General features: G+C 34.6%; 1 protein-coding gene across 2 annotated transcripts in view; it reads left to right on the forward strand.

Moving 5' to 3' along the window:
• Window positions 1–21,997, forward strand: part of STT3B (STT3 oligosaccharyltransferase complex catalytic subunit B) — a 93,254-nt gene that overhangs the window by 61,132 nt on the left and 10,125 nt on the right. Inside the window, exons 6-13 of one of the 2 annotated variants that reach the window (XM_026681340.2) lie at window positions 3,302–3,400; window positions 6,815–6,961; window positions 8,181–8,229; window positions 9,006–9,160; window positions 10,127–10,338; window positions 10,951–11,138; window positions 11,257–11,428; window positions 20,479–20,652. In XM_026681340.2, coding sequence (XP_026537125.1) covers window positions 3,302–3,400; window positions 6,815–6,961; window positions 8,181–8,229; window positions 9,006–9,160; window positions 10,127–10,338; window positions 10,951–11,138; window positions 11,257–11,428; window positions 20,479–20,652 — 1,196 coding nt within the window. The remainder of the gene's footprint in view (window positions 1–3,301; window positions 3,401–6,814; window positions 6,962–8,180; window positions 8,230–9,005; window positions 9,161–10,126; window positions 10,339–10,950; window positions 11,139–11,256; window positions 11,429–20,478; window positions 20,653–21,997) is intronic. The other variant, XM_026681341.2, reaches the window with a different exon arrangement.

The raw sequence follows: 21,997 nt of genomic DNA on the forward strand, positions 1-21,997 counted from the left end.
ATATACCTTGTAATGGAATTATAACTTTTACTTTTTTATGATTTAATTTTAAAAAAAATATTTTGAAAGTTGTAGTTAAACTAAAATTATATGAGTTTTATTTCCTTTATGTGTACTTCAGGAGAATACTGTCAATTTCTTGATTTTAGCTTGTCCTTCTCTATATATTCCCCCCACCCCAATACTTTCACATCAGGTTACATAATTGAAAACTTACAGAAATGGGGAAACCTTGGTTATTGAAGTGTGAGAATATATAATTTCTTATTGAATCATATGGTGACCTATTAACACAACAAACTGCAAGAAAAAGAACATGATTTTGTGTTTGATGGATTTTGTAGAAGTGTATAAGAAATCTGCAGAAATAGATTGTGAAGTTAATGAAGGCTGAAGGTACTACTATTTCCAAAGCAGATAGATCAGGCTCCATGACTACTTAAAAGATATCCTGGTTTGCCACATTCTTTTGAGCGACTTTCACTAGAAAAAGACGTAAGTGATCATGGTCTATCATTTTCTCCAGCAATACCATTACAAAAAGATTTAGACCAGGTTCACTTTAAAAAAACTGTAAAGATTTTGATGTATTGCTAAACCTATCTCTATAACCATTCGTCAAAACTTGCTTCCTTTCTAGTCCATAGTTAAGGGAAACAGTTTGTTCATGTTTGCCCTACTTGCTGGGAAGAGAGATGCCAGTTATGCAGACAAAACAATTTTAAGCTGAAGTTTGTTCTGTGCCTCCTTATAGAGTGTAGAAAATCGTAGAGAAATAAAGGCATTGTCAGCCAAGGTTTGGAACCATACCATTAATTATGCAAAACTTTCTACTGGGGAATTTTCATTTTTAACTAAAATTTGTAACTCATAAAATGCTTTTTGTCCTATTAAAATTGTGTAAAGTTTAAATTATTAAATCTGAGAGAGAGATTCACTGCCCATTTAGCAACTTAGTCAACTACCTTGAGATCCATTGTTCATTCTAAGAAATAGTATTATTTTTAAATGCATCAAGACCTAATGAAAAAGGGTTTTAATATTTTTCTTAAATGAGTTATGGGAATTTATCTAATTAAATGCCTAAAAAGAAAGATTTGTTTTGTTTGCTTAGTTTTTAATTTTTCTGATATAGTTTGGGATCCACTTGTGACATTTTAGAGCAAAACTCAGCATGAATATTTATACTTTCAGATAAACATCTTATTTTTTCCATAATGTGAATTTTAAGAAATTTCCTGTATGTGTTTTTGTTTTTATTCATACATAACCTATATATTTTTCCATTAGTATTTATTTATTTTGAAAAAAGTGCAACTATTGTAAGAAAATTGCATTCTTCATATACATTTCTAAGCAATGCATATTTGAAAATGTCACATTAAAATATGAACCAAATAAATTTTGTCCCAGATTTATTAAAATATCATTTGATAGAAAAATTTAGAGAGACTCCAAAAAGGTTGATTTCTCACTTTATATTGGCGGTTTTTTCTCTCTAATGTAAGTCTGAAACAATATTTTGGTCAAGTAGAAAAAGCATTTGAAAAAGGAGTTTTAAAAAGTGCTCAGTATGTACAAATTAGAGGACAGAAGTAGGAACAGTGATTAAGCAATATGGTTTTGCTTTACTTCCCAGATTTTAAAGTTAGGTTTTGCTCTATCCTTTATAAGTAATCACTTCTTTTAAATGATGGAAGTTTTTAATGAATCATATGAAAAATAATTACTGATGGGAATTTTGAAGTATTTATGGATAAAATGGACTAGATTGCAACTTTCTTTAGAGAAACAAAAAATCTATTAGTATTTTAATATGAACAAACATTAATATTAATAAAAGTCAAAGTTTAATTTTTCAAATAGAAGCAAATTCCTTGATCTTTTAAAATTACTAAAATAGATAATAGGACACAAAAAGTCATAGAAATCTGTTAAACACCACAAGATGGCAATGTTGTAGTTACTATATCTTCTTGCATTTTGAATTGTAAAAGTTACATAAATTGTCAAACTTTCAGATGAAAATAATTCTCATTATTCAAACTGGAATTAGGTAAAATTAGCTGCTGTGTATATTGGCTCCAGATTCTCTTAGATATACTCTCACCTTGCCAGTTATCTTAGCTTGTTAGAGATAATGAATCTTCAGAAAGCTTTTTCGTTTCCACAATATCATGTTCCACCCTCATCCATCCTGGACGGCAAATATAAAGGGATAACATTGGTTGAAAGTGATTTCCCTGTGATTCTGGAGCGATGGAAACCCCTGAACATGTCCTCTTTCACTGCTCTCTCTATAGAGACATTCAAACAAATTTATTTTCCTGATAATTAATAGGTTTCCTATTGTAAGGTATCCTTACATACATTATGTATGTAATATAGGATTTTACAATTTAAGGATTAATATTACATTATAGCTTAGACCATGCTTTTGTTTATGTTCAATTGATAGGCTGTCAGATTATGACTTTAACAGATATTATTTGCTATTTGTCATTATTTTATTTTAGAACTTTTAACTAGAAACTCTTAGAGTATTTTTAATTGTATTGGCTTTGACTGTAATAAATATTTTAAATTTGCTGTATATATTAGTGACTAGATTTTTTGGAATATGATAATGCACAACTTGAATGTAATAATGATCAACTTCAAGACTACCTGTAAGCATGAGTGACTATGAGCAAAACTTCCCAGTCTAGGAATAGTTATAATTGATACGTACATTAATGTCCTGAATACCATTGCCACTTGCTCCTACCCTGGGGTCTTCGCTGATAAATATCCAAATCTTAATGGACAAGTCTCCAAGAGAGGCATCATTGCCACCTCAGTCCAAGCCCAAGTCTCAGACTGCCTGGTTACTCCTCTCATCTGTGATCAAATCATGGCAGAGGACAACCTTATTACAGATAGACCAGGTATTCACTACTAGGAGGCAAAAGCCTGGCTCCTTAGAGATTTGCTAATTGGGATCTTTGGGCTGAGATTAGGGGACTGGAACACATCAGAGAAACAGTCTACTGAGGACACATTCCCTGAGAGTTGCCAACTCTTTGTCTTCCATCATATCTCGCTCTATGTGTCACTACAGTGATATTCAGGCTGCCCTAGACTTTTAGAAATCCCTTTTCTATACTAGAATTAATTAAGGAACCAAAATGTCAATGTACCAGTCAATATTTGATGACATAAATGTATATTACTGAAATGGCCTTCAAATTTTTGACAAATCCTAAAAATATGAGTATACCAACTTTTTTCTTTTATAATCTGACAATTTTTTTATTCACAGCATATAGCACTTTCTACATTGTTGGGTTAATATTATCCATGCAGATACCTTTTGTTGGATTTCAGCCAATTAGGACAAGTGAGCACATGGCAGCTGCAGGTAAGAAAGAATTTAATATATTGAAATATATATACAGTTAGATTTTAATAAAAAATAAACTAATGAAAATGATATTTAGAATATAGAAAAGAAGAAAGAAAAAGCCAAAGGTGTAGAAAAGGAAGAAAGTAATAACATCTGATTTTATTTATAGTACTTATGTAATTTTATTTCTTATTCTATTATTACAGCATAAACGTGATTAGGAAAAAATGGTTTAGAAGTTATAATTTTCTAACATGATATCCAGAAATCTCTATTTGTGTTGGTTTATAGGCTGCCTTAATATTCTAAAAGAAAGGTAGAATGTAAATCAAATAAACAAAAATAAAATAAGCATTGTAAAATGGAAGTTCCTATATAGCATAAGAATAATTTTGAACAATTTTGCCTAACCATTACAGATACTTACAGGTAGTCCTCAAGCTACAACTGTAATTAAAACATCAGCTGACTGCTTCGCTTAGCTACCACAATGCAGGCCATTGTCCTAACCCTAGACTTGTTAAATAGTTTGGAGGGGGTCCCAGGTAAAGAGCATGGAGATGTCACACTGAGCTGGGGGAGAGTGCTGTGATGGAACGCAAGCTTAAGAATGCCAAGAAAAGAGATTGTGTGATGCTTGCTTGCGTACAGTCACAGAGAGACCATGGAAAGAGGATGTAGAATGTATGTGTGCGATTGCAGAGAGGCTTAGAAAGAGGGTGTGGGGTGCATCCATCTCAGGGAGCCCATGAAAGGAGGATGTAAGATGGGGGGGGGGGTGACAGGAACCTCAGGAAAAGAGGGCACAAGGTGTGTGTGAGAAGAGGGGGAAAACAGTGCTGTGCATGCAGGTGGAGAGAAGATGGGAGAAAGACTCTTCTAAATGACTCAAAATCTTCCTTGACAGCTTCTCCATTGATTTTGCTTGTAGAAGCCAGTAGGGAATGTTACAAATTGTGATCACATAACAGCAGGCACTTGAAATTGGTCATAATTAAAGCTGGTTACCAAACACCCAAATTTTATTCATGTGACTGCTGGGGCACTGCAAGGCCCAGAACTTCAAGTACGGGTAATTCTCGACTTTCAACCATTTGTTTAATAACTGAAGTTACAATGGCATTGAAAATGTGATGTGACCGTTTTTCATAATTATGACCATTACAGCATCCCCATGGTCACATGATCAAATTTTGGTGCTTAATAACTGGTTCATATTTATGATGGTTGCAATGTTCTGGATCACCTTTTGTAACGTTCTTATAAGTAAAATCAGTGAGGAAAATAGATTCACTTAACAACTATGTTACTAACTTAACAACTTCAGTGATTCAACAATTGTGGCAAGAAAGGTCATAAAAAGGGAGAAACTCATTTAACAATTGTGTCACTTAGCAATATAAATTTTTGGCTCAATTGTGGTCATAGGTTGAGAACTGCCTGCAACTCCATTAGTTCAGAACAACTGAAGCTTTGAATAGTTGCTGAAGAAATGGTCAGTCTTATTTGTAGTCAGATTCATTTTACTCTTATTCCTCCCTAGCCAGCATCTCTTTTTACTTTTACCATCGGGCAGAAGACACAGAAGTATAGCCAGCCAGACAAACAGATTTAAAAACAGCTTCTACCCATGGGCTGTCAAACTCCTAAACACGATATAGCACCACAAACAGATTAATATGATGAATTTCACTGATGCCATTTATCTACCATGATATAAGATCATGTTGCCCAGAATATGATGTACATATGGAAACATATGGCTAGTTTTTTTCTCTAACTACTTGTATAAAGATTATTCTTTATATTATTCATGTTTTCTTATATTCTTGCATGACTGCACCAGTAAAGGCTAAACCAGTTTGGTTGTATACATAGACAATGACAATAAAGACTTTGAGCTTAAATGTTGCAGAAATTTTCCCAGTAATAATCCTATGCTGATTGTGTGCCATCATTCACTAACCTCGTTGATGGCAAAATTATAAATAAGATTATCAGTAGTTATTTTGAAAGGCAAAATATGCAAAGGCACTGCCTAAAGATTGCTAACAAACGTAGCAGCACTTAGACTTATGCACCATCCCATAGTGCTTTATAGCACTCTCTAAGCAGTTTACAGAATCAGCATATTGCTCCCAACAATCTGGATCCTCATTTTATTGACCTTGGAAGGATGGAAGACTGAGTTAACCTTGAACTGGTCAGGATAGAAGGAAATGAACTCCTAGGAGTGGGCAGAGATAGTCTGCAATACTACATTCTAACTACTATGGCACCATGCAGATATTCTACTATTTAGTAATGGATAAAGAGCAGTAGTAGTAATAAATTAGTAATTTTTTGTTTGGAGAGATGTTCCAAGTAGCTATTACATTTCCTGATCAGAAAGGAACTATGAAGGAGAATATTACAAGAATATCTACAAATTGGTGAATGGCTATTAGAATGGCAAAATGCACTTCAGCAGAAGTATAAAATGATGTGCAATAGTGCAAAACAAAACAAAACCCAACCTTTACATTTATATTAATGGGTTCTGAGCTGACAAGATTGATCAGGAAAGAATGTTGACAGATTTTAACTGAATGAAAATGTAAACTCTTATGTGAGGACTATTAATAAGCATACCTTGTGCTCCTTAGGATCATTAAGGAGATTGAAAATAACTTTGTCAATGTACAGTGGGTTTATTTAAATCTGTGATGAGGCTTTCTTTGAAATATTCTGTACTGCTCTGATAATCATATCTGAATAAGATATTGAAAAAATAGGAAAAGATAAAAAAATCAGGTAATATCAAAAAGAGCTGGTTTTTATGAGGAAATATTACAGGTTCTAATACAGGGGTATCAAATGAGGAAACAGGCCAACAGGCCGGATACATCAGGAGTAGGCCACAACTATCCCAGTTTCGCGAATGGGGGAAAAAAAGTCACACGACGGCAACCACAAATTTTACATCTGTGTTCTAATATGGTAGAAATATGTCAGAATTTGATGTTTTATCATTGTTGTAATTCAGGACTGTATTTTGTCCCAGAGCATTTTAATTAATTTTTTATTCAGATTCAGTTCAACTTGTTTCATAGAAATAAGTAATTGGGGAAAAAATAAAAATAAGAATAAAAATTAAAATGAATTAAAATGTTAAATATTTCATTTCATTGAGTAATAAAAAAGAAAAATGAACATCCAATGGGGGGGATAAGATAGCTGCAGGGGAAAAAAAGGATATTACAGATCATGAATATATGTACATTAGGAAAATAAGAACATCTTAAAATACAACGGTCATATATGGCAGCATATATAGAAATCCATGTAAATACATAAAAAAAACATGCATAATGTGAACAAAATTACTTAAAATTAGTCTTTGTTTAGAATAAGGAGTGTTTGTTAAACTGTTTCTTTGCATTTTAATAGGTGTATTTGCTCTTCTGCAAGCCTATGCTTTCCTGCAGTATATGAGAGACAGACTAACAAAGCAAGAATTTCAGACATTATTCTTCTTAGGTATATCTTTGGCTGCTGGAATTGTATTCCTGAGCGTTATCTATTTAACATATACAGGTAAGTAGTATCCAATAAATATTTCCTGTTATCAGATAAAGCTTTCTGACAGCTCAAAATTATTGGGTAGAGATGTGCAAAATGTTCCTTATATGAAATTTTCATGCCTAGAACAGCTAGTTTGGGAGTCTGTGCCAGACACAATATGCTCGTTTCAGATATTTTTTGTTTCTATGCATGGAATAACATGGAGCTTTTTTATGAGGAGCAGGCAAGGACATCAACAGCTTGAGGGAATGGCTCCTTGGGCAGGCCACTAGTCTATGCCATGCTTCAGCCATGAGGAGGAAACGAAGGTGCTGGGAAAGTGGGAGGGGGAGCAGTCAGGCCTATGATACATGTTATGCTGAGATGTTGGTGAAGGGTGGAAAAAAAGATGCTGGGAATGTGGGGAGCAGTTGGGCCAGTGGATATGCTATACAGGGAACTTAATGTGGGGAGAGATAGGAATGATGTGAATGAGCCTAAACTTTGTTCTGTCCAGAACAATTATAAATGTTAAATGTTTCATTTCTGCCAAACTATGTCTAGCCTGAAACAAGCAAAATATCAGGAATATGATGGAATATGCTTCTGGAATCAAAACTGTATTTTAGGTCTGCCTCTGTTCATAAAATAATCATTTCAGATAATCTTCGGAATTATGAGTGGATGTTCCATAAGAAACATGCATTTTATTGTATAGAAATTGATTGTTAAAATTTTTCTAAAAACTGGAAACAAAGGTTCAAGTAGAACAGAAATGCACATTTTAAAGTGTGCGTTTTAATATGATAACTTTGCCCCATCAAAACCCTGCATATAAAGCTAGAGTCCTTTCTGCCTCCGTTTTTGCTATCTTTTAAATTTTGTTCTTATTTCCTGCCGCTATTTCCTGCTGCAGAGCCTGTAATGTCCTTTTCCATTCTGATCTGTTTTTTTTTTAAATCTCTGAGATCATTAAAGAATGTGCAACTAAAGGGAAATTCTATCTTTCATTGTTAAGATGTCTGTGGTTTGTTGTGCAATTAAGATGGTTCAGGCAGTCAGTAAAAATAAGTATCAATACACAAAGAAGGAACAATTTACTTTAGAGCTGGGACTAAGGGAATTAGTTTAAAAGTGAAGTTGGAGACAAATATTTTTTAATATGGATTGATAGAACAATTTCGTTTGAAGGTTTGAAAGTGAATGTATATATGCACAGTAGCTGCTCAGTTACTGTAATATGTATTTTCAGGTTACATTGCACCATGGAGTGGCAGATTCTACTCATTGTGGGATACTGGGTAGGTATAAATATAAGGTAAAATGACATAATCTTTGACCTGTTAAAGGAAAACAGTTAGCCACCAAACACCACGCCATCTCTATCCTAGCAAGGAAAAAAAAGTCAAACATAAATAACAGCTTTTGCTGTCTACATTAAAATACTTTAAAATTTCCATTTGTGTCAATAGAATTTTTTTTATTTATAGTACAAGAACATTTACTTTTTAAAAAATGATTTTTATTTTAGTTTTTTATATTTCATCCCTGGATTCATCTTCTATAGTGTATTCATGATTAATATTGAATTTATACTTAATATTTTATGTTGTCTGCTTTTTATAATTCTTTGTATTAATATACACACTTTAAAGGAAAAGGTAACATTACTTCATTGAATAGAATATAATTATGCCTTACCTTGTTATATAACAATAAATAGTGTGATTTATAAGATGCAAAAGAATACTTTGATATTTATGACATGCCATTTTTTTTCATTCTTTGAATAAATGGCTACATTTGATCATACCATTCAGTTTTTAGCAAGGATGCAAAGATAGTTTAAGAACCACTTTTTCTCAATTTCTGAAATTTAATTGAAATAATATATAGGACATATATACCCATTCCAAAAAAAAGCTTTATATTACAAACCTTTAAAAGATAGGAATATGACTAGTATTTAAAGACATAATGTGTTTAATTTGAAATTTTTCAGTAATCAGCTGTATTTTTATTAACATTTATAGAGTTTCATCACTAAAATAATTTGAATTTGATTCTTTTAAAAAAGGTATGCAAAAATTCACATCCCAATCATTGCCTCAGTGTCGGAGCATCAGCCTACAACTTGGGTTTCCTTCTTTTTTGATCTACATATTCTCGTCTGTACTTTTCCAGCAGGCCTGTGGTTCTGCATCAAAAACATCAATGATGAAAGAGTTTTTGGTAAGAAGAAATAACTTTTCAAAATGAAGCTAAACTGAATTGCTAGCATTCTTGTATTTATTAGAACATATTTCTCAGGAATTAAAAATTATACTTAATGCATTTTTTATTTAGGTTCATTAACTTTCTTTACAATCAAAGTCATTTTATACATTTATTTTTATAATAGGCAACCCATGGCCTGCTGAGTCATATAGGTTTGTGCTGTTTATCCTTCCCTCACTTTCTTCAGTAAAGCCCCTATGAAGCTGCCTCCTTACCATTTCATCTCCTTCTTCTTGGCTGACCCACAGAACTGCCTGCCACTTTGTTAAGAGGGAAAAGAGTTATGGACCATGAGAAAAAATTCATTCTCATCTCCCTAGCCTTCCTCTAGGGAGGAAGGAGGCTCACTCTTCAAAATTGACAAAGTGAAGAGGGTCTGAATTCTTTCTGAATTCACTGTATGTAATGCTGGATTCAGCAAAAAATACTCTTGTCAAAACATAAGAACAGACTGAAAATGTTGAAGCTGATATGATGATAAAAGACCACTAGAACAATAGCTACTTACTAAAAAGGTAAAGGTTTCCCTGTCAGTTGTGTCCGATTCTAGGGCACAGTGCTCTTCTATTTCTTGGCTGAGGGAGCCAGCATTGTCCAAAGACCATTTCTGTAGTCATGTGGCCAGCATGGCTATATGGCAAAGGCACACAGAATGCTATTACTTTCTCACTGAAGTAGTACCTATTAATTCAGTTGCATTTTTATACTTTCGAGGTGGGCATGAGTTGTGGCAAGAAATTAGCATTCATTAAATAGTCCTTCTTTTTAAAGATGATATAATTCAAATGATAATAAAGTTTTATTCATATGAACTTCCAGGAAATAAACATTGAAGCTTTAATTCCAAGCTTACAGTGCACTTGAAACATTGCATCTGTGAGGAACCTAATATTAAAACTGAATGTCTGTGTGTCTTTGCAGTGGCTTTGTATGCAATCAGTGCTGTTTATTTTGCTGGAGTGATGGTTCGCCTGATGCTAACTTTGACTCCAGTGGTTTGTATGTTGTCAGCCATTGCTTTCTCAAATGTTTTTGAACATTATTTGGGTGATGATATGAAAAGAGAAAATCCTCCAGTAGAAGATAGTAGTGATGAAGATGATAAAAGAAATCCAGGAAACCTTTATGATAAGGTGAGCCTTGAAAAGTTTGATATCTATCTAAATTAATTTAAACAGAAATGTTTAATGTAGGTGAAAATCATATGTGGAAATAATGTTTGTCAGCGGTCCCCAACTTTTCCACCTTGGTAGCCTGCTGCAGGGGGGGCCTGTGAGTGGCAGGCACACATGCACAGCTCTATTGATGCGAGCAGTGGGCACACATGCCTTCCTCGCATGCAAAGGCAGTTTCACACATGAGCAGCAGGCCCTTGTGCTCACACGCGAGTGGAGGGCCTTTGCGCTCACACATGAAGCTCCACGGTTTTAAACAGGCCGCAGCCCAGTAGGTTGGGGAACTCCCTATTGTTTATGATCTCTTCATTAAACTGTTCATTTTTTTCTTCTTTCATTATGATTGTACCATTTTAATGTCCAAAACATGGTTGAATATATTAAATGAAGGCAGATTTAGACTGTTAGTATCCCTTCATACATTCCATTTTGAAAAACTCTTTTCACCTGAAATATTTTTAAAGTGCTTTTTAAAATCAGAAATGGTGAGACTTTCTTATCTAAAACAGGATATTTACTCTGAAATCTGATAGATTAAATGGAAAGGGTTAATTTGTTTTCTTTATTCAGGCAGGTAAAGTGAGGAAACATATTTCTGAGCAGGAAAAAACTGAAGAAGGTCTTGGGCCCAATATAAAGAGTATTGTCACAATGTTAATGCTAATGTTATTGATGATGTTCGCTGTTCACTGTACATGGGTAACCAGCAATGCCTATTCCAGTCCAAGTGTTGTCTTAGCCTCTTACAATCACGATGGGTAAGATTTGCTATTTTTATGTATCCATTATTTATGGTACATTGTAATTACACAAAGCATTGCTAATATGTAGTGGTAATTATTTTGTCATAATCTTAACTTTTATTTTTCTAAATAGCACAAGGAACATTTTGGATGACTTTAGGGAAGCATATTATTGGCTAAGACAAAATACAGATGAACATGCCAGAGTAATGTCTTGGTGGGATTATGGCTATCAGATAGCTGGAATGGCAAATCGAACTACTCTAGTTGATAATAACACTTGGAATAACAGCCACATAGCTCTGGTATGTAGTTATTATTGATCACAGCTGTCACTGTACGTATTGGTTATATTGTAACATATTGAACATTATATTCAATTACGCTAATCAAAGCTTAATTCTAAAAAGATTATGAGACAGGAATGTACTAAGATTATAGTGGGATCTTTATAGGATTCAGTTCACACTTAATATAATTTTTATGAAAAAAAATATATTGATATATGTAGACTGATTTCATTACTGTATCTTATTTTTCCCAAAATTGGAATTTTTAAAAATGTTATTGCTATTTTAAACTGCATGTTTTCTTGCATGTGAACTTTACAAGGCACACCAAATGAAGCTGGTTATTTATCTGAATAGTAATGTTTTTGCCTCAAATCTCAGCTGAGTTTATTTTTCTCCCAGTAAAATAACACATTGCAATATTAAAGTTGAATTTTAGATTGGACAAGGCAGGTAACATAGAGGATTGGGTAGAAAATAGTATTTTTGCAAGGATGGGATTGATAGAAAGCTTGAATTTGGATACCTTTTTTGTTGTGTGATCTAGAAGATTACTAAATTAATTTATTTTTTACTTAGACAAAATTCTAAATTGGATTGGGTTTATTTCATAAGAGATTAATAGCTTCTTTGGGTGTGTTGGATTAAGCTTGTGATTTGATAATATTTTTTTTTCAGCAGAAGTAAATAAAACTCTTTCTTGTTCAAATTGGTTTCACATATATTCAATTTACATGTAGTCCTTAGGTCACATATGTTCAACAATAGTTCACAATTATGGTAGCCCTCAACAAATGGTTGATCCCTAAAATCGTGACTATTACAGTTCCCTTGTGGTCATGTGATAAAAATTGAGTTGTTTAGCAACCTGTCTGCATTTACCAGTATGACCATGGGGCAAATCAGTTCCTCTGGTCCACATATCTCTCCCCTTCCCATCTTTCCATTTCGTCACCTATGTGCTTCATCACTAAGTTGGCAGCATTTGGGCTATCCTTTACTTCAGCCACAAGACAATCTCAACCAAGAAGTGATGCCTCAAGTACCACAATACAGTGGCTAAGTGCTGCAGCGCAAAACTCTAGTTGTGAGCACCTCCCTGTGCATCTTTAATCCTGCTACTTCCAGCTGACCTTCACTATCTTCCTCCCAGTGCCGACAAGGCATGTGCTGCCTGAATATTTGCTAGGCAACTGCTAGCCATGTCTTCTTCTCAATGCTATTTGCATCATACCTTCCCTGACTTCCCACACTTGTACCACAACACTGCCATCTCCAACTTCTGCATCAGTTCTCCCCCATCTCCACATGGCACTCTTGCACTCCTTACTTAGAATTCTCACCAGTCTTGCTTAAACTGCACACCTTAAATTACTGGATTGCCATTGCTAGGCAATGCAGTCATGTGACATTGCACAATATGAAAGCATCACTTAGCAATGACAATCCTGGCCTTAACTCCAGAACTACCTGTTATGATATGTACAGAATAACCCTTGAGTAACAAGGATATGCACATGGAAACGTTTATGAGAATAGTTATGAATAATTATCCAGCCACACACAGATACACTAAATTGGGTTAAAGTTTACTTTAAGAAATAGCACAGTCCAATAAATGGTCCAGGTCATATACGTTTTACAGTCCAAATAATATCCAGTTACAAAATCTTCTTATCGGTTGCCTTTGTCATTTACAGTAAACAAAGATATCAAAGTATAAGCACAGCATAAACACAACAGAGTCTCCGAGTCAAACTGAGATAGCAACAGAATGTCAGAGAAACAGAATGTCAGAGAGAGAAACATATCAGAGAGAGCAAGCCATGATCTCTAGCTCCCTCTTATGGCAATTCACAACACAATCAACCAATCGGAATATAGTACAAATCAACACAGTGACTTTGTCTTAAAGCTACAAACATACATTGTTGGTTTATATATTGCCAACCCAACTAATTGGTGGACAGATTCCAACATTCTCCCCTTTGGGTTGGTCAATATATAATACATTACATTTTTAAACCATAATTCTCACAACACTCTTTATGCTTAATTGCACCTTGAGCTTTCGTGAAATCTGCAATATTATGTTCAGTCATGCAGTATTCTAACTGAATTAATTTATTTTGAACACACTGTCTATCGTTCAAATATCTCAAATCAGTATGTTTAGACCTTGTTTTAATAGCTAAATTAGTAGCATATTAATTGCAGATTGATTGTCTTCATAAACAATAAACGGATCACGTACAGTAATTCCAATATCCTTCAACAATTGTTTATAAGTATATCAGTTCTGTACACAGTAAAGATAAACATGAGAATTCCGCTTCCATAGTGGATAAACTAATATGTTGTTGCCTAATAGACTTCCATCCTCTTAAAGCATTACCCAACATTACCACTTTACCTGATGTTGACTTATGAGTCATTATATCAGTAGTAAAACTTGCATCAGCATATGCAGTTAACATTAATTCATTACTTGGTTCTAAATATAATGAATAATTGATTGTGTGTTTTAAATACCTAATTATTCACTTAGCTGCTTCCCAATGCCTTTCATTTGGTTCAGCATTATACCTAGCCAATTGGTTTACACTGTAAGATATATCTGGTGTAGACCAATTACTCAGATATGATAGACTACCAATTAAGGATTGATATATTGCCTTATCAAACATAGGACTTTTGATATCACTATGTGTAAATTCCTTACTCATTAGTGTCATAGCAGATTTACAATGCTCCATGTTATAGCATTTTAATAATTGGCTAATCTTCTTAGCTTGCAAAATTTTAAAACCTTTATTCGTTTTCACTATATCAAGATCCAAATAATGCTTAATTTCCCCTAAATTTCTAATCCTGAACTTTTCCTGTAATCTATAAACAATATCATTTGCTTCTTGTTCAGTTTTAATTACAATTGCTATGTCATCCATAAATAACAGTAATAGAGAAATTAAACCATCTTTTTTCTCTTCGGAACAAACAAGGATCAGCTATACCAGCTTCAAAACCTATTGAAACTAATTCCTTTATAATACATTTATTCCATTCATAACCTGATTGCTTTAGACCATGAAGACTTTTCTTTAATTTCCAATAATCAGTTTTTCCATCATCCTTTAAACCTAATGGCTTTTTCATAAAGATGGTATGTTGTAAAGGTGCATGTAGATGTGCAGTTTCAACATCTACATGGTTTATTTTACATTTATTCTTAGCTGCCCAAACTAATGCTGCTCTCAATGTATTTGCTCTCAGACTAAGTGCAAACACTTCATCATAGTCTTTATCTGACTGAGCAAATCCTTGAGCAACTAATCTTGCTTTATGGGTAATAGTCCCATCCACACCAGTCTTTATCTTATACACCCATTTGCAACCTATTGCACGCTCACCTGATGGTAACTTTACATCCTCATACACCTCTAAATCCTTTAACGATTTTAACTCCCTGTTCATAGCTTCCTGCCAAGCTACCTGATCCTTTGTAGGATACAGTTTTATTTCATTGAAGTTAGAAGGTTTTGTATTAACCTGACATACAATGCTTGCTTGAAATCTCAGGTGGACGTCTCCCTAGTTGACCTCCTAGGCAACTCAGTACATGTTGTTGGCGTGTCCTCTTCCTTTACCTCCCCTATCAAATCCTCGTCTTCTACAGTCATAGAGGGTTCTTCTATTGATGATTCCTCCATTGAGGATTCCTCCACTATCTTATCATCAATATTATTATCATCAGGATTATCGGTAAACAATGGAGTCTCAACAACAACACTATCCTGTACCTTATTATATTCCTGTTCAAGCTTTCTCCAGCCAACATGCTCCATAAATTTAGCACTTGCACTGCAATATACATTAGTAGTACCTGGCTCCCAAAATCTAAATGATCTATGATTAGCTTTATAACCTACAAAATATAATTGTCTCGCTCTATGTTGTCTCTTTCGCCTTACTTGCATGGAAATATGAACCCATGCTGGGGTTCCAAGTGTATGTAAATAACTGAGATCTGGCTTTTTTCCATTCCAACTAATAAATGGTAATTCACTAATCATTGAATTCACTATGTTATTCAAAACATGGTTAGCACACATTATTGCTTCACCCCAAAGTTTCTCTGATAAACCAGAATCCGAAATCATAGTCCTAGCCATAGCCTGTAATGTTTGTCCTCTATGTTCAATATATGAGTTATGTTGTGTTCTATAAGGAGCAGAACGTTTATGTTCAATGCCAGCTTTCTGTAACATGGCTTCAAATTTTCGATGGTAAATTCAGTACCATTATCTGTTACTAAGCTAATAACTTTCTGTTTCTTTTTCCTTTCAGCAAATTTTAGCCAGTTTACAAAATGCTGATACGTTTCTTTCTTCATTTTCATTAAATAACAGAAACCATATCTGGAAAAATGATCAATTATACTTAATATGTAACAGGCTCCACCTAAACTAGGTTTCATAGGTCCAATAATATCAGCAAAAACAACCTCTAATGGTTCACTGGTTTTGAATCCATTTACCCTATTTGCAAGAGTTACCTTGCTTTTTGTTTGATTGCAAACATTGCAATTTAAATACTTTGTACAAGGTTTTAATTTTATACCATTAGATAACTCAACAATTTTCTTTAGCATTTTGAAATTTATATGTCCCATATGTCTATGGAGCAGATGAATACATTCATCATGAGGCTTTTTATTCTCATAAACTGAGTTAGCATTAATTAATGGATTATCATGTATAATAAATAAACCATTATCCAATGTTGCAGTAACACTTTTACCCTGTTTTTCAATTAAACATTTATCTCCCTGAAAAGTTACAACAAATCCTGCTTTTACCATTTCTCTTACAGATAGCAAGTTAAATATCATTCTAGGTACATATAACATCAGTAAATGTTCATTAATACATGAACAATATGCAGTACCTTCTCCAGATGCTCTCAATTTCCATTCATTAGCTAATGATACATGCTGTTTACTCTTTTTCATGTTAACAAATCTCTTTACTTTTAGTTATACCCTGCGATGCTCCACTGTCAACTACCCATATATCATGGTTTACAGTTGTAGTTGTACATGATATGGCTAAACTAACATCTTTATAAGCTCTCTGTATATTAATAGCATTCTGTTTCTTACCCTTTTTACAGTATCTGGCTTTAGCCCCACAAGACCTTTAGCCCCACAAGAAAAACATTTCCTAACAATATAGGCAGTTGAAGACAGTTTTTCTTCCTGTGGTTATCTTTCTTTCAGTTCATTTCTACTTGCCTTCTTCTTGACTCTTCTAACAGTCTTCCAGTTATGCCAGTCAATGTAAATTCATCTCTGTTTAAAACTTCCAGTGAAGACACATAGTCATCATAAGTTTCATCTAAAGAAGAAAGAATGATGTAAACTTGATGCAACTCTGAGAAAATCAGCTCCTTTTCATGTAGCTCTTGTAAAGTCCTTTTCATAAACTCCAAATAAGCTAACATATCTCCACCTTTTATAAGACAGGCTCTAAACAGTTTACGTGTAAGGTGTATATGTGCACTCAAACTATCTCGAACATAAATCCTCTTCAAAATGTCCCAACACCTAGTAGCAGATTCTTCACCACGAATATGGACTAACTGCTGATCACTCAGTGTCAGTCCAATTATACTAAGAGCCTTTTCATTATCCTGGTTAAAGTCAGCTATTTTCTTTTTATCTTCATCATTCAATGGGTCCCAAGCTGTTACATCCGGTGGACTATTAACTGCAGTCCATAATCCGTCTTTACGCAAAAGTAGGCTGCACTTCATAGACCAGGAAACATAGTTTGTTCCATCTAACCGGGTTATTGGGGATATACTGGTTGATCGTTCTTGTGCCATTGTTAGTTTAAAAATAAACCGCAATCAGCTGGCTGAATATGAAACTGCATATTCACACTGGTTCTCAATATCTCTCTGGGGCCATAACCAATGTTATGATATGTACAGAATAACCCTTGAGTAACAAGGATATGCACATGGAAACGTTTATGAGAATAGTTATGAATAATTATCCAGCCACACACAGATACACTAAGTTGGGTTAAAGTTTACTTTAAGAAATAGCACAGTCCAATAAACGGTCCAGGTCATATACGTTTTACAGTCCAAATAATATCCAGTTACAAAGTCTTCTTACCGGTTGCCTTTGTCATTTACAGTAAACAAAGATATCAAAGTATAAGCACAGCATAAACACAACAGAGTCTCCGAGTCAAACTGAGATAGCAACAGAATGTCAGAGAAACAGAATGTCAGAGAGAGAAACATATCAGAGAGAGCAAGCCATGATCTCTAGCTCTCTCTTATGGCAATTCACAACACAACCAATCGGAATATAGTACAAATCAACACAGTGACTTTGTCTTAAAGCTACAAATATACATTGTTGGTTTATATATTGCCAACCCAGCTAATTGGTGCACAGATTCCTAACACTACCTATACATGAACTTTTTCTGATGTACATATTTGTATGCAACTTTGGAATTGAAACCCAAGTTGTCAAATTTCAAATTCACAGCTGGAAAATGTGTCTATTAAACTTGAAGGAGCTAGAGTTGGTTTATTTAAAAAAACATGCAGACTTAACCAAATTCTTGTGTGTGTGTGTGTGTGTGTATGTATATGTATATATGTATGTATTTATGTGTGTATATATATTCAGCAGAATCTCATCTGTCATCATCAAGCTCGTGTATTGGGTTCATCTGTGTGTCAGGCTTTCCCAGCCGTTTCTGTTTTAAATTTGGTGCTAGCCTCATGCTTTGTTAGAATGTTTTTTTCTTCATCCCGATTGGTTGAGAGTCTTAGTCTGTGTTTATTGGTCTTGGAGTTTGCTGTGTTCTGCTTGATTGGTGTTTCTAATATCTTCTGTCTGTTTTGTAGCTTTTTTTTTGTCTTGATTGGCTGGCAACATTGTGTTTCGTGTATTGGGGGCTTTTAGCGGGCTTGGCTTGCATAGGTACATAAAAACTGAATTATGCACCCTGACCAAAGTAGCCAACGGCTTCCACAAAAGCAAAATCACAGGCCTGATCCACAAAAACACACTGAGACATAATAGAGACCTAGAAAACCCCAGCTACAGAATTATCAGAGAAGCCATAGAGATTGAAAAATGACCTGAAAGCATGAATAGAAGAGATGACTCCACCAGACTGTCAATTATCTGGAAGCCTGCACTCAAACAAAAAAATCTCCACACCACAAGTCAAACAAACACCTGGGCACAAACAGACCCCCCCCCCCGATACCTCCAGCCCAAACACACCACAGCCAGCCACCTAGATGAAACCTAGCTTCCTAATAAACGATAGCCAGCCATTCGTCCGAAGCTAAGCTGCGCTAAAAGCCCCCAATACACGAAACACAATGTTGCCAGCTAATCAAGACAAAAAATGCTACAAAACAGACAGAAGATATTAGAAACACCAATCAAGCAGAACACAGCAAACTCCAAGACCAATAAACACAGACCAAGACTCCCAACCAATCAGGATGAAGAAAAAACCATTCTAACAAAGCACAAGGCTAGCACCAAATTTAAAACAGAAACGGCTGGGAAAGCCTGACATACAGACGAACCCAATACACAAGCCTGATGATGGCAGATGAGATTCTGCCGAAATGTTGCTACAACTTTAAAAGCACAGCTATAATGACGTGGGAAAATACCCGAACAAAGCTGAATACCATACTTATAAATATCCGCAAAAACTTAAGGAAATATATATATCTGCCCATATCCCAGTCTCCTTATCAAAGGTAACTTCTTGTCTTTCCAGTTGTTGATTTGCCTGTTTTATTTTCTTCAGTCCTCTCTTTGTCAGCTGATTTGTCAATCCTATTTTTTGCTCCAGTCCTTGGTTTCTTTGCTGATGTGACCAGAGTCTATCTGGTCTTTCTGCTCCTTTTGCTTATCTTTTGTCTGGTCTTCTTCATCATGCTGTTGCTTTATTTGCTGGTTTTTCTGTTCCATATTTTCCCCCGTTCATATTCCATTTGTTGAATTAAATGGTCCTTTTTGTCCAATCTTTCTGTTGCTTCCACCAATTCATGGGCAGTTTGATCTTTATTCAATGTCTTTTGCAAACTGTTTTCTACTTTCTGGTCCAAACCATCAACTAAATTAAAAACATTTTGGAACACCAAGGCCATCTAATCAAGAAATCCTCTCATTCCCACAGTTGTTCCTTCAACTCCAGCCATAATAGTGACAAAAGTAGAACAAACAATCACACCTCAATCGCCAGTAGGTATTTGTTTCATTCAGTCTCTATTTCTTTCAAAACACAGTAAATTGTTTAAATGAGCAATTCCAACATTTACTCAGTACTTTGATAGTCCAATATATTTTCCAAGTTCTTTAAATCTGCTCTGTGATTTTAGTCTTTTATTCTAACTTTCCAGAATCTCTTTCATAGAATGTTTCCCTTATTTCCACCTCTGGTGAGCATAAGGCTATAAGTTTCCAGGACACTAGGAGTCACTTTTCCTTCCGTCAGTAGATGGTGATTTCAACTTACTTTTCAGCATAATCCTCTTTAAAAATGTTTTTTTCCACCACTTGGATAATTATAATTAAATTCTCTAGGATTTTTTTTAATCCTTAGGGTAACTTGTAAAGAAGTAAAATTGTCTGACCCAGCAATACAGTTTCTAGTCACTGTTCCCTTCGCTTGTGCACTGTCTTGGGTATTCTGGCTGTTCCCAGCTTCATGGCAGCCATGTTGAATGACTGCCACTATTCCACATCTTCGGATGAGGGAGAATTTCCAAGTCAGGGAGGAGAGAGGCAGCTCTCCTCAACCTTTAAGGCGCCCCCCCCCTTTACTTCACCATCCCTCCAGAGTGGCTGTGGCTCCTTTTGGAGCTCTCTGATGGGAAAGCTTGGGGCAGAGTTTGCTGTCGTTGCCTCTGATGGTGCTAGAAGTCTTAACCAAATTCAAAATACCTAGAATAAAGGTAAATTTAAGGAGAATATATTTATATTTATTTTAAAATATTTTTTATTCTAGGTAGGAAAAGCTATGTCATCAAATGAGACAGCAGCCTACGAGATTATGAAAAGCCTAGATGTGGATTATGTCTTAATAATATTTGGAGGTGTAATTGGCTATTCTGGTGATGACATCAACAAATTTTTGTGGATGGTAAGAATAGCAGAAGGAGAACATCCTAAAGATATTAGGGTAAGTCAGGACAGTTTTTAAACTAGGTACTTAGGATATATTTTTTTCCTGCCTTAGTCTTTTTGTTTAATCTGACAAGATCTTGTGCTTTCATCTTTCTTTAAAAGAAATTATCCCAAATTTGTTTGATATTTCTAAGGACACTTACATTGTTTATAATTACATAGTGTTCTAAGTAACTAGCATATTTAGTAGTATTTACTGTGTATTTGTCACATTTGATGTTTTAATGCAATATAGCCAATATAGCCAAAAGTGAAAATGAAATGAAAACATACTGTCATATAGTTTTAAGGCAACAAGACAAAAAGTAAAACAAGGAATTGCAAAATAAATATTTAAAAATGAATTAGTAATCAAATCATTTTTTACACTTGAATTGCCCACTTTTGTAAGAATTCTTGAATAGAGTAGAATAGAATGGAATGGAATTCTTTATTGGCCAAGTGTGATTGGAGACACAAGGAATTTGTCTTTGGTGCATATGTTCTCAGTGTACATAAGAAAAAATAAAATACATTCATCAAGAATTGTAAGATACAACACTTAGTAATAGACATAGATTACTATAAGCAATAAAATCATACATAGGTTACTAATACCAATCAAAACATACTAAGAAAATAAAACAATATAAATTATAAAGATACAAGTGGGAAGAGATAGGTAATAGGAAGGATGACAAGAATAATAGTAATACAATCTTATTAAGTAAGTTGACAGTGTTGTGGGAGTTGGTTGTTTAGCAGAGTGATGGCATTCTGAAAAAAACTGTCCTTATGTCTAGTTGTTCTGGTGTGCAGTGCTCTATAGCGTCATTTTCATGGTAGAAGTTGAAACAATTTATGTCCAAGATGTGAGGGGCCTGTAGACATTTTCACAGCCCTCTTTTTGACTCATGCAGTATACAGGTCCTCAATGGAAGGCAGGGTGGTAGCAACTGTTTTTTCTTCAGTTCTAATTATCTGTTGAAGTCTGTCTGTCTTGTTTGTCTGCAGAGCCAAACCAGACAGTTATAGAAGTGCAGATGACAGACTCAATAATTCCTCTATAGAATTGAATCAGCAGCTCTTTGGGCAGTTTGAGCTTTCTGAGTTGGTGCAGAAAGAACATTCTTTGCTGTGCTTTTTTGATGACGTTTGTGATATTAGGTGTCCATTTTAAGTCCTGAGATATGATAGAACCTAAAAACTTGAACGTCTCTACTGTTGATACTGTATTGTGTAGTATTGTAAGAGGTTGCAGTATAGGAGGGTTTCTCCTAAAATCTACCACCCTTTCTATGGTTTTGAGTGTATTTAGTTCAATATTGTTCTGGTTACACCACAAGGCTAGTTGTTCAACT

This window comes from Notechis scutatus, chromosome Z (genome assembly GCF_049901735.1).
Source record: "Notechis scutatus isolate UNSWTSFEM ecotype Mainland chromosome Z, rNotScu1.2, whole genome shotgun sequence".
Lineage (NCBI taxonomy): Eukaryota > Metazoa > Chordata > Lepidosauria > Squamata > Elapidae > Notechis > Notechis scutatus.